Source organism: Lonchura striata, chromosome 7, assembly GCF_046129695.1.
Source record: "Lonchura striata isolate bLonStr1 chromosome 7, bLonStr1.mat, whole genome shotgun sequence".
Classification (NCBI taxonomy): domain Eukaryota; kingdom Metazoa; phylum Chordata; class Aves; order Passeriformes; family Estrildidae; genus Lonchura; species Lonchura striata.
Genome location: NC_134609.1, coordinates 20,844,126 through 20,856,783, shown reverse-complemented (window position 1 = coordinate 20,856,783; position 12,658 = coordinate 20,844,126). Strand labels below are relative to the sequence as shown.

At 42.6% G+C, this 12,658-nt stretch overlaps 1 protein-coding gene across 6 annotated transcripts in view; it reads left to right on the top strand.

Annotated features, from left to right (window-relative positions):
* SH3PXD2A (SH3 and PX domains 2A) overlaps positions 1–12,658 on the top strand; it is a 246,473-nt gene that overhangs the window by 103,942 nt on the left and 129,873 nt on the right. For all 6 annotated transcript variants that reach the window (XM_021536306.2, XM_021536305.2, XM_021536308.3 and 3 more), the window contains one exon: positions 2,691–2,782. In XM_021536306.2, the coding sequence (XP_021391981.2) occupies positions 2,691–2,782 (92 nt within the window). The remainder of the gene's footprint in view (positions 1–2,690; positions 2,783–12,658) is intronic.

Here is a 12,658-nt window from a genome sequence, read left to right as displayed (position 1 = left end):
TCTTTGGGTTTTGTTCCCCCCCCAAAAAAAAAAAAAAGTAAAAATTGACTGGTTCGACTTTACACCTGAGCTTCCCAAAAAACATGCAATGGCAAGTCACTGTGGAGTGTATTTCAGTCCATCCCTGTGCATAGGGCTGGAAATTGCAGTACGTTGGGAAATGATTCAGAAGTAGAAGAGCCAGCCCTGCCCCAGGGTGGGAAGATGGATGGCTGGGTGTGGAAATGACTGATTGATTTTTATCCAGTCCCTGCAAAAGCCTGGAGTCAGAGAGGTGCTTTTCAGTTATCCCCCTTCAGCTCGGCAGGACCACAGTGCTTCTGGGGATTTCCAGGCAGCCAGCCACTGATTCAGGGGGTTCAGATTTCCCAAAGCTTTCCAAAGGGTGACTCTGCAGGGAAGTGGTGACTCTTTGGGAAGGCGTCTGATGTCCAAGACCCCCCGCACTGGGTGTAACTTTGTGTTTCCCTAGTAATGATACGTATCATTTGCACTGCTTGTTCTTGCCCCATTGACTGTGCAAGACTGAGCCCTTTGGGATTTCAAAACACACTGTAGATATTGAATATCTGAGCCTCCTAACCTTTCTGCAGATTAAGTAAGTGTTATTGCTCAGCATTGTAAGGGGGGAACTGAAGATATATCCCAGATGAATTTGATGAAAGGAGGTTAAGTAACCTGCCCTAACCAAAAAGGGTGTGAGTAGTAGAGCCAGTGCTAAATATCAGCTCCATCCACTGTTGATTAGACAGCGTTGCTTTGCTGTCTCTTGCTTGGAGTGCAGATGAATAAATGTTGTTTATGCTCTTGTTAGCCCATGCTGGTGAGGCATTTCTCTTTCAACATGCTGTGATCATTACTATTCCTGGGCACTTCCTGACTTCCCAGTGTTATTCCTGGTTTGCCAGCTGGATGCATGTATTTATGTACAGTAGGAAAAAAGGCAGAGCTCACACCTTTGTTACACTTCTAGACAAGTTTGAACAAACAGAGGTGGAGACCAGGGCATCTTTTGTTCCTGTAAAAGTGCTTGAGTTTTTCAGCTGTTGCATTTCATCCTACCTTGGTACAGCAGCCAGTGGTGCTTACCCTGGCACTTGGACCCACCAAACTGTTGCCCAGCTTCTGCATCTGATGCTGCTTCCTTTGCAAGGCATCTTTTTCAGCTCTATAGTGCAGTTCCACATGACCAAAGGCCAGAGTCTCATTTTTTACAGGCCTAGTGATACCAAATGGATTTTCCTATTGTTCTTCTAACATCCCTTCACAAAGGAAAGGAAAGCTGTAGGTGTGGAAGCATTTGACTGTGAATTTCTGAACACCTCAAAACAAGACCTCCATCATCTAATCTGCAGTTTCATTGCAGGCTTTTTTCAGCTCTTTTCCTTCACATCCTCAAGCAAATGTAGTCTTGGAAATAAATCTGGCCACTTCTAAAGCCTGGTTAAAAACAGCTGTGATGGTAACCAACTGCCCTGTCCTGCCTTTGTGCTTTGATTGGACCTTCTGGCGTGTCTGACCAAGATCAGTCAGATGTCTCATGGTTAATATAACCTGTTCACCCTAATGCATCTTCATTTAGTTCTGGTGCAATTCTTCATCCATCTTTCAAGATTGTTTGTCCTACTTTCAACTAGGAGAAGAGCCAGACAATCTCATTTTGTCAAACAGGTTTACAGCAACTCTAAGAAGCTTGGTCTATATTTAACCTGTGGCCTATTTTCAGCATAACTTAGCACAGGAGGAGGTGAAGTCCAGCCTCTTTTCTTCTCCTAGTTGTCATTTCTGGAGGCAGTCTCAGAGTCACGTCACTGAGATCTGCTGCCCCATCTCTGTGGGCTGGGGACAGCTCCTTAACTTCTTTTGGCACCATAAAGCTCTAGATTCTGAACAGCAAATTCATAGCATGTTTCTGCCTTGTATGCTTGTCTTATTTTAGGTCTTGCTTTCCAGTACACTTCAGCATAATGTGGTTAATGCCCAGACTGTACTTAGCTATTGCTGACTGTGACAAGTGCCATGTCCCACTGCCAAGGTGAGCACACAGACACTGTTAGCCAGGATGTACTGTGCAACCTTCTTCATGCAGAAAAAGCCTCTCTGTGTTTTGGTTGGGTTTGATTTGTTTTTTTCAGACACGTAATCAAACTTCCTTTCCTGTTAATTTAGGAGCAAATTGTTGTTTGGTTTGGTTTGGTTATGGGGGTTTTTTTAGCGAATTCTGCTTTTTGTGTGGACAGTGCTGAATGGAAAGCTTTCTGGAGCACATTAATCTGTTGTCTCAGTAGGTGTTGGATTTGTGTGCATTGACCTAACCTCAGCGTTTGAGATGCTGTGAAAGCCCATGTCACAGACTGTCCCGGCCACAGAGCACTTACTTGTGCAGTGTCATGGTTTTGCACTTATGGACCAAATTCTGCTCTTGAGCACATGGCAAAATAAATTACATTGGATGATTCTAAGAACTGTTGCTTGTCTGAATTCATTACTTCCTACCTGACATTTGCAGTCAAGGCTTGCTGTTTCCTTTCTTTTCAGGTAAGTAGCCAGGTATGCTGCTGTCCTTCAGTATTCCTTTCCCCCTGCCAGGACTGTTTTGCCTCCTTGTGCTTGGTAGTTTAGATGTTTGAGGCCATGTTTCAAACGTGGCTCATGTCTAAGTGCTTCTCACTCTCTGTTTTGTTTTGCAGGCACTGGTTCGGCTTCCTCCCCATATTTCACAGTGCGATGAAGTCTTCAGGTTCTTCGAGGCTCGCCCAGAGGACCTTAACCCTCCAAAAGAGTAAGTGTTGTGATGGTTTTCCAGTGCTGCTGGTACATTTTGATTAGCTGGAAGGAAAAGGTCATTTGTTTTCATTAGTGCTGTAGACATGGGAAGAGATTTTGTAGCTTTCAAGTACTACCTAGAAAATGCCCAGCAGTTGCACACAACCACTTTGGGTGAGTGGAGGACAGGGAATTCAAGCAACTGTCAGACATAATTTTCAGCCATCCTCCACCCACTTTTGCATTGTTTCTTGCTCATGGTTCTAATGTGGGAACCTCCCCTGGTTTGTAGGTTTTACCTGATAGTTATCACCGAGTCATTTAGTTCCCAAAAAGCATTGGCTCAGTAGCAGGGGGAAATCCTGCCAGTAAGCACTTGGCTCATAATTACCAGCTGCTTCTTTAAATGTACTCCTGCCCAGAGATACTTAGTTATCGGTAGGGAGCAAGATTGTGGTCCAGATCCAAAACTGTCTCTGGAGAGTCTATTCTTTCTAAGCAGGAAGCCAAGAAAAGGAGGAGGGAAAGAGTTCCCATTAAACACGAGAGAGAATTGTAGCCTTTACCTTGGAGCAGACAGGCTGATTCATGCTGATGGAGTTAGGGTTCATAGGACTAATTCATCCAGGGAAAGCACTGGAGGAGGGTATTTACAAGGAGCAGTGCTGCCTTGCCTGGTATTTCCTTTTCTCTTTCATCCCAAACAGGATATGTTTTATTGTATTCTGCAATAAGATTTTGACTTTTTTTTCCCCATTGTGCTTTGTGCTGCTTTGTTGCATGATTTGAAACCTGATTGCAGGCTGTGTTACTGGAATTTGCTTTCTCCCATGTTTGCACAGCCCACTGGATAAGGAGAAATGGATGCCAATCTTACGGGCTTTAGGCACTTCAGCACATGCAAACTTGTAGTTATCAGAAAGACTTGTATTGGCTTCAGTTGTCTGCTTCCATTCTGGGGAAAAAGAGAGGAGGACTTTTTCAATTTGATTTCCCATACATTGTTCCTTGCACATGCGTGGGTTTGTACAAGGAGATGTATTAACATGTACTGAAGAAATCACTACTAGCATCGCCGAGAGCAAAGTCTTTTTTTGTTTCATGAATGAAGGAAAAAGCAGTTTTAAATCAAAAGTCTGGATAAAGAGCTGCTTTTTTATTTCCTATCTAGCCTTGTTTTAGGAAAATGTCTGGTGAGAATAAATATAGTTGCTTGTTCATTGTTAAATGCATGCTGTAAACATCAAAAAGATTGAAACAAAATAAGCCTGTTACACTCTGAGACCTGCTGATTATCACAGTTTCCATTTAGGGTCTGCAAGTAGGTTTGCAAAGGTTGCTTGATCCCACAACACCACATTTGCGTTGCAAATCCCCTTGTGCCAGGCAGAAACAGACAGCCAGAAGAGGAGTTGGGTCCTAAGAGTTATGGAAGAGTTCACATGGAGGATCTCAAATAGAGGTTATGAGTCTGCTTTCTGTACTGATGCACACCATACAGTACCTCTGCAAGGCAGGGGACTGGGACCCAGGCCCACCCCCAGATGTACATAACCATTATGGCTTACATCCCTTGTCCCTACTCAAAGTTGTAGAGGGCCTGTTTGACAGCCTTGCAGGAATTTTCAAGTTATCCCTTCACTCCCCTCTGGAAAGACAAAAAAGACTAAATGTTCTCAGCCCAAGCCTTGCATCCTATTCCAACCTAGTAATAAGTGTGATTTATTTCCCTGGAAAATGTAGAGCAATAACCTGATTAAATCTCACTTCACTAATGTCTGCAAGACATTAATCTAGAGGGGTTAAAACAAATCCTACCTCGTCTTCTGTAAGCAAACAGATCTTAAGGAAGGTGTCTAAGGTTTCTGCTGGGAGTGCTTCACAAAAGATGTATTGTTGAAACTGAAGATTAGTCTCTACAAAAAGATGATGTAAAAGCCAACGGAAACATCTTAGTGTTTTTCTTCTGTGAACTGAGGGGGAAGGGAGGAGATCTGAGGCTCACTGGACCACTGTGTAGGGTCTGGGGGAAGGACACCTCCAGGGCGATTCTGAACCTCTAAAGGCACTGCAGGAAGGAGCATGATTCCAGAGAAATCCCAATTTATTCCCTTGTTTTCTTACTCTGCCAAGCCCCTTCAGAAACAGTGAGCCAGTAGTGTCCAAGCCCTGTGAATTCAGTCTTCTCTGGACCTCATGGTTCATCATTCCTCTCACTGGAGGTAGGGCTGTAGCCTGGAGGCATCATCTAGACTGTCCTGTTATCTATTTCTTCAGCTGCTTCTTTTAGCCCTCAGCACAGAGGTGGTTTGTATGTTGATCTGTCAGCATTGGCATTCAACTTGCTGAATTAACGAACAGTAAGCAAGTGACTCGGCCACCAAGGGGCAGCGAACAGAATTGCTTGTGCTGCCTTCATCTCTCTCTGTGCACAATGAGATGATCTTTAATTTCATGTTGACCTGCTCAGTTTTTCTGCAGCAGCTTGGCCTCATAAAACAAAGCCTGACCTAGGGTTTAATTAACTAACTAATTTTCAGGAGCGTAGCCATAATCCCATGGGCATTTGGGCTGTTGAGCCCAGAGAGTCAATTGAGTTATTGTGTGTCAGTGACTAAACCTGTGCTTCCAGACAGAAATACGTGGAAGCTTAAACTTCAAGGGAGGAGACACAAAAATGTCTAGTTTACCTTGCAGCTGGGATGTGCAGACAGGTATCCATGCCTTTAATTGCTGAGCATGGCTTGCAATGGTGCATTAATCTATGTAGTGCTGCATTAATTCAGCCGCAGAGCTGAGCTCTTCGCTTCTGTTCCTATTGTCCTGAAAGACACCGAAATTTCCCTGCAGATCCTTAGGCACTTTTACAAATGTGTTGCTGGCTTCTTCCTTACAACCCTTCCTCTGCCCTACCCTTGCCTCCTGCCGTCTTTGTGCGGTGCTGTCCGGGTTATGCCGTGTTTGGCTGCTCCCCACAGAGACATTTCCGACTGCTGCCGCGCTCGGGCCGCCCGCAGCGCTGAGCCGCACGCGGCCCCGCTGCAGCAGAGGCTGGCCTTTCCCACTGCTCTCATCATCTGGCCAATTTGTTCGGCTGAATTCACAGCTTAGGTTTGCTGTTTCCTGTTTTGGTGATGGTCCAGGCTTTCGAGTCCTGTGACAAGAGGCAGAAGGTATTTCTTCCAGACCATTAAATCTCTCCTGCGTACAGCAGCTCACAGGCAGAGAGCTGGAGAGATGTCTCAAGAAATCTCAGCATTTGTACTGGCTGACAGTCTCCTCTGAGCCTGCTCCTGCTGGTGGATATAGCTCCAGGCCAGATAGCTCCCAACAACACCTTTTCTTCATGTGGCATGGGAGACACCACAGGAGGACAGTAAATTCCTGCGTGGAATGGTGAGGGACATTCTCAGGCTGTTTCACATGGCTTTTGCAGGGAGCTGGTGGGCCATGGGAGCAGTGCTGTGCCAGGCAAGGCTGGGAGCTCCAGTGACAGTGTTCCTGGGGCAGCTGTTTGACTGCTCTCACTCCATCCCCTGGATTAGCTGCAGGGAAAGCTTCAAACCATCAGCTTGGGTACAGGAGGAGCAGTTCTCAACTGCCTCTGTTTGCAGTATGTGACATCTCAGTGTTTGGGCAAACTCCTGTGTCTGTAGGCACGTGGCTGGGCTTGTGTCCTTTACCATGCCCGGGTAAGGGCCAGATCCTGCACTGCCATGGGAAAAGACACTGTGAAGAAGGAAGTGTGTTTTTATTTATCCTTTGTTCTAGGTAAACACCATGTCACTAAAACCCCATTCATTTACTGGATACTCCTGTTAATAATTATAATTAGTGATAACTAAACCAGAGGTAGATTAATTTCAGATTTCTGCTGGGGATTTAAATTCAAGGCTGAGGTCAGGCCAGGGCTCACAGTCAACAAACAAAATCTCAGAAACCAATTTTTTTAATGATTCTATTTTACTAGAAATAACAGAAATACCCAAAAAGTAGGATTAATCAATTAGACATTTCATATGGTTTACTGGTCTTATGGCTTTTTTTGCAGTGAGTTTCAAAATATCACTGCCAGACCACTCTTGTGAGAGTTTGTTTTTTCTTTGTGTCTAGATCCAGTCTAAAGAGCAGATCAAAAGCCAAAGATTCAGTTCTCCAATACATAACCTCTATATAAATGCATGCAGTCTCACATGAGATTTCTGCTTAAACCACCACTAATAATATTATCAGTTGAATTTAAAGCAGTGTTCAGTATCTGAGAATAATTTTCCTCTGAGAATTACAAAGCAATTTTCAAACAATATGCAAATCCAGAAAAGCTAGGGAACTTACAGGTATATGACATACTATGAGGGTTCATGCAGAAAATTAAGTTAATGCTGCAAGTACCTTTACTAAAGAACAGAAATGCTCTATTGTGGTCTGTAGCCATGAGCTTTACTGATCATATCTCTATCAAATAAATATTGGTATAACACTCAGATGCTCTGATGCCAGGCAGCCACTGTGAAATGGAAGCTGGATTCTCCTCTTATTCTTCATGTATTACAAATTCCTGATAAGGATCCTGAACAGAAATAGCCAGGATAATGGAGGGACACTGTTAAAGAAGCTGCTTTAGTTTATGAGTGTATTGGTGCTAAAGCACAGCTCCCTAATACACCATTTTTTATCCATAAACATGACTGTGTCTATATACAATTATTTTTGTTTCCCAGATCTGCTCTGTAATAACAATTACCTATTGGTAGAGGATGCAAACTTTCCATGTGCCAAATATGTGTATTTTTTCTGATTTGTTTGATATTACGAAAATATTTTCACTTACATTTCATCCCTTATATTTCATTGCTTATATTTCATTTATATTTTATCACTTTTGAATTGTATTTCCCAATACTTTGGACAGCTGAGTCTCTGCGCAGATATGCTATGAGGAAAGCTGACTTTTTTTTTGTGATTGCTCTTTCTTACAGGACTTGCAGTACAGATAATTTTGATGACAATTGGCATTAGAGTCTGAACTTGGCACTGTTACTGTGACTGCTCAATGCACACATTTTATTTGGGGAATTTGTTCCACTTGAGAGAGGCAGAATGGAAACTAATTTCTCTAAGAAATGCAAAATCAGAAGAGAGATAGAGCTTTCATTTTTCTTTGATTTTTTTTACCTGGGAAGTAAATTATGAAACACAGAGTGGAAAAAGTTCTCATTAAAGATTGTGATAGAAGGCAGTTAAAACTCACTGTTTTGATGGGAAGAAAAATTTAAAATTCTCAAAGAATTATTTATTCACTGAGGTTTAGGTAGCTAAGGATGCAGTAATGCTTTAGGGCTGTTATTGCCAAGAGCCTTGCTTGGCTACTCCTGATTAGTCACCCAGCTCTCACCAATTTCACTGGGAATTAGGTACCACAGCTCTTTGAGCATCTCCAGTGTAGTAGAGCACCTGTGTTTATTTTTTGAAATATACTTGGTTTGGAGCTGTATTTATTAGTAATATTTGCCCTCAGCACCTAAATTTGTGGAAAAAATGTCTCTTTGGCTTTTAGATCTCAGAAGTGCTTTACAGTATCCTGCTCACAGCATGGAACTGTCACAGGAGCTCAATCTCTGGGCCACAGTCAGGTGAGGCTGTGGTTCCCCCTGTGTGTGCTGCCTTTCATCAGTGCTCCTGATCTTTGGAAGGCTTGGAGATCATTATCTTAAATAAACTAAGCCAAGCAGGAGTGGAAAAAAAGGAAACAACAGATTCATTACTCGTTTTCTTCTTTAGTTTCACATGGGACTTTCCCTTTTGTTTGTAGCATATAAACTGATTTGGGCTGGAGTATCAAGTGCAGGGTATTGAAATTTGCTACTGGCTGCAGCACTGGTGATACCAGCAAGTAACTCAGCCTTCCTGAGAAAAGATTGAAATTTTTTTTGCTACTCTTTCAGAAAATGAAAAAAGAAATTACACATAGATAAATATAAAATAATAAACCTGGGGGGAAATGGAAAGCATGCTAAATGAAATATGTTCAGCAACCAGAAAAAAAACCTATAGAAAAATGGCAGCTGGAGCAACATAAGCCTTTATCCTTTGCCTTGGGTATCACATTTGGGTTGTCTCATGCTTTTAGGCCTGACTGTGAAAGGACACAGAGCTGAGAGAAGCAAAGACAGTTTAATGTACTGACACTCAGCACTGGCAGCCAAGTGTACAGAAATAGCTTTTGCCTGGATTGGTTATAAGCAGGCTGCAGGGTTTAAAAGTGGGATGCTGTCATGGGCACAGGATGGATTAAAAATAAACAGACTTACTCAAAATTCATCAGTATGAGAATGAGATTAGAGCTCTGCCAACACCCAGCAGCTTCAGCAGTGGCACTGGATGCTGCCTTGCTGGGGCAAAACACAAAGAGAGTGTCCGTGCTAGTTAGAGCTCACTTTTGATGAGCACAAATCAAAAAAACCACAACTTTTCTTTCACTGTAGAAGAGTAGTGACTGAGAGGTGTTTTGAAATGCAGAGATGTTGCCTTTAGAAAAACTAAATGCCAAACCTGTTGGCTCAAGATCTTTCTTCCTGTCCAGTAATTTTACTCATATCCTAAAGGAGTAATCACTGCTGATAATTTGCCAATGCCTATTTTGTAGATTAGAAAGTAAAAGCTTGCTTACTGTTTAATTTAAACTATAAAATTTCTTCTTTCTGGAGAAGCTGAGTGGTAAATGCAGGGCACTGAGAAATTTGTTCCTTATTGTCTCATTGATTTATTTTGTGATGTTAGAAAGGCCTCTTACATCTCCTGGTTCTACCTGCAGAATGATTGCGGAGTTTTGGTTTCAGAGATTTGCTAAGAGGATTTGATTCTGGTAAGGACACCCCATTCTTTCCATAATACAGTTTTAGAGATGATCAGTTTCAAAAAGAATTTGTTTTGAAAAATCATCACTGAGTGTTGGAAGAAACATTACTTCCAAAATCTGTCAGGAAAGCTTGTTCTGCTGGTGTTCCTAGATGCAAAACCAGTTAGAAAGTCAAAACAGTAAATGTATTTGTTTATGGAAGTGGGGGAAACCTGGCTTAATGAGGCAGGATTGGATCAGAACCAAAATAACTGGATTCAGAGACTATCAAGTTGTTAAGGATTTGAGGTGCCAGTTATCCTTGAGCACACACTTCTAGAGAGGTTTGGCTCAATGTCATGGGATCTTCTGAAATTCTGTGTTTAAAGGCAGGTGATGCTTGGTTTGGAGTCCACAGGGTTGAATTGCCCATGCTGAAAGACACAAAAGAGATCTTTATCTCCATACAGAAAAGAAATGTCTGGTCCTCATCTCTTTGTGGATAAGTCTAGAACTGAGGAGAGGATGAGGGATGGGGACTTCCTTTTCTTGTCTGGGTTTTGCTCTGGTGAGCTCCTGCTGGCAGGTTAATTGCTCACTGTCACCATTGACTCATCACCTGCCGGGCAGGAGGAGCTGGGGTGGAGTTTTCTACTCCCTAACACGACAGAGCTGAGTATAGCCTGTCCTGTCCTCTGTGTGTCACATCTCTGGAAAGCAAGAATAGGCAGCTCACATTGCAGATTATACCAGAGATTCTATCACAGAGGGATTATATCACAGAGAAGAGCACAGCTGTCATTGCTGTGTCTATAATATGGTTGCACTGTTGTTTAATGAAGATCTTTCACTCTGAAGAGGAGGGCTCTATGGACAGACATGCTTAACAGGGTGGTTGCTGCCAGGGTGATAAGTTATCCCCCAGTGCTGCCTAGGATCAGACAGGATTTTTCAGTGGTCTGCTCTTTCTGTTGTTGATTGCTGTGTAATTTTGACATTGCTCGTCTGGAGAGTCTCTTTGTTTTTAGCACTATTGAGGATCAGTAGCCTCACATGTACACATGCCTAGTGTGACCCTGTGTGTGATTGTGAACTGTTTGGGGGCAAGGTAAGACATCCCATTACATTTGATGGGATTTTATCAGGCTGTACTATATGTGACAAGGGAAGGTGTTGCTTACAATGTATTTTAGTGTTGTTTACCACTACAGGCCAGGTGTAGTTGAAATCCCACGCTTATTTAAGGTGAAGCATTGCTGTCTAAACACTGCTAAGCAGAGGTGATATTCCTCATAAACAGGACTTTGAGAGTCTCTGGCACTGCCCTTGTCATCCAGCAGTTGCCTCTGAAGACAGAGGAGGAAACCTTAAAAATCAAAGGGTGCTGAACAACAGGTAAAGCAAATCATGTCTCTCTGGAGAACTGCTGCCTCTCCTGCATTTTATTGAGATGAGAACTAGGTTTTGGTGCTGGCTTGGTTGAATCATACTATTATTTTTGATTGTACCTGTCTTTACCTGTTCATCTCAGGCCACCAAAGTTTGTGCTAGAAATCCATTCCATTACATACACAGGGCTCAGTGCTTTGTGTCTGTCACAGAGATTTGCATTCGGCTCCCAATGCTGTTGCAGGTAAAAATCTTGTTTATAACAAGCCTGGGAAAACAACCCAACTTTTGTGGCAGTAGGGAACCATCCCCTGGAGTGCTGCACATGTCCCAGGTGATCTCTTTTGCTCTCTGTTCTGTCTCTTGAGAAATGGGGTACCTTTAAGACTCTGTATATATAAAAATTATCAGACCTCAAGTGGCTCTGGCTGAAAGAGACACAGTGATCTATTAGTAGATTCATTTCCACCCTTTCCATCTTCCTGACTGGTCTGCTGCTGACTGTCTTTCATGCATGCTGTTCCCAGGAACACAAGCAGAGGATCAAATAACAATGTGTTTTGACTCCAAGCTCTGGAATGACTTATCATGCTATCAAAGCTTTTGATTTAATTGAAATTTCACAGATAACCCTAGACCTGCTTTTAAGTGCAGACTCAAGAGGCAGTGGGAATTCAATTAACCACCCCCTTCCCCACCCCCCATCACACCATTGCCCTCTCTTTTAATGCTTGCATCTTGTTGGGGAGTTTTATGGAAGGGATTTGTTACTGCTTATCTCCAGCTAGGGCTGTGTGTCTGGGTTCAAAGGTACCCTTTGTTTTTGGGCCTCTTTCTTTTCCCAGTTATGCAGAGTTTGATTGGAATGACCCTGCTGACAGTGATGGACAATTTGAGATGGAGAGTGATGCAAGAATTACAGAATTTGCTGTGTTATAAGTCAAATTCTTTCCTTCTTTCCTTGTTCATGTCTTAAAACAATTGGCCTAAGCTCAGGAAGATGTTCATTTAAACAGACCTTAGATATATAGTGAACAGAGGATTGACTGTGGCTTTGCAATACTTTAATATAATCTAATATTTTGGTTATTTGCTGGATTCTTGCAAGCTGTATTTCTTCCCAATTCCAAGGAGTTTTAATAGCCACTCCAGTAATGCTGACTGCAGTGCACTGTGGCGAACCTCAGAACATTGTGTATGTCTGATTACATTTGCTTTCAATTACAGTCTTGTGGGTCTGAAAAATCACAGCAGTTCAGGCTCGTTTGGGAACCACCACAAAAAATCACCAGTAACCTGAGATAGCTAGTACTTGAAAATATAAAAGAAGAATAAAATGTTGACCAAAAAAGTATATTTTGCTTTATGAGGAGTCAACCATGGCAATAGCTGTAGGATTAGAACAGCTGGGGCATCATATCTAAAAGATAAACCTTTTCCAAACCTTTTCCTTTCCCATTCAAGCGTGCCAGGAGTGAAGTGTGAGTGACTCATGCCAGAGACAGTGTTCATCAGAGGCTTGAAATTCTCTAGTGAATTAGCTATGCTGCTGTCTCTGCTGCTCCCCATTGGATAGATTGCTGATACTTTTCCTGAGGATTAGAATCTCACCAACATCATCCTCCCTTTCTAGGGAAGCTGCATAGTTCTTGAGGATGCTAAAAT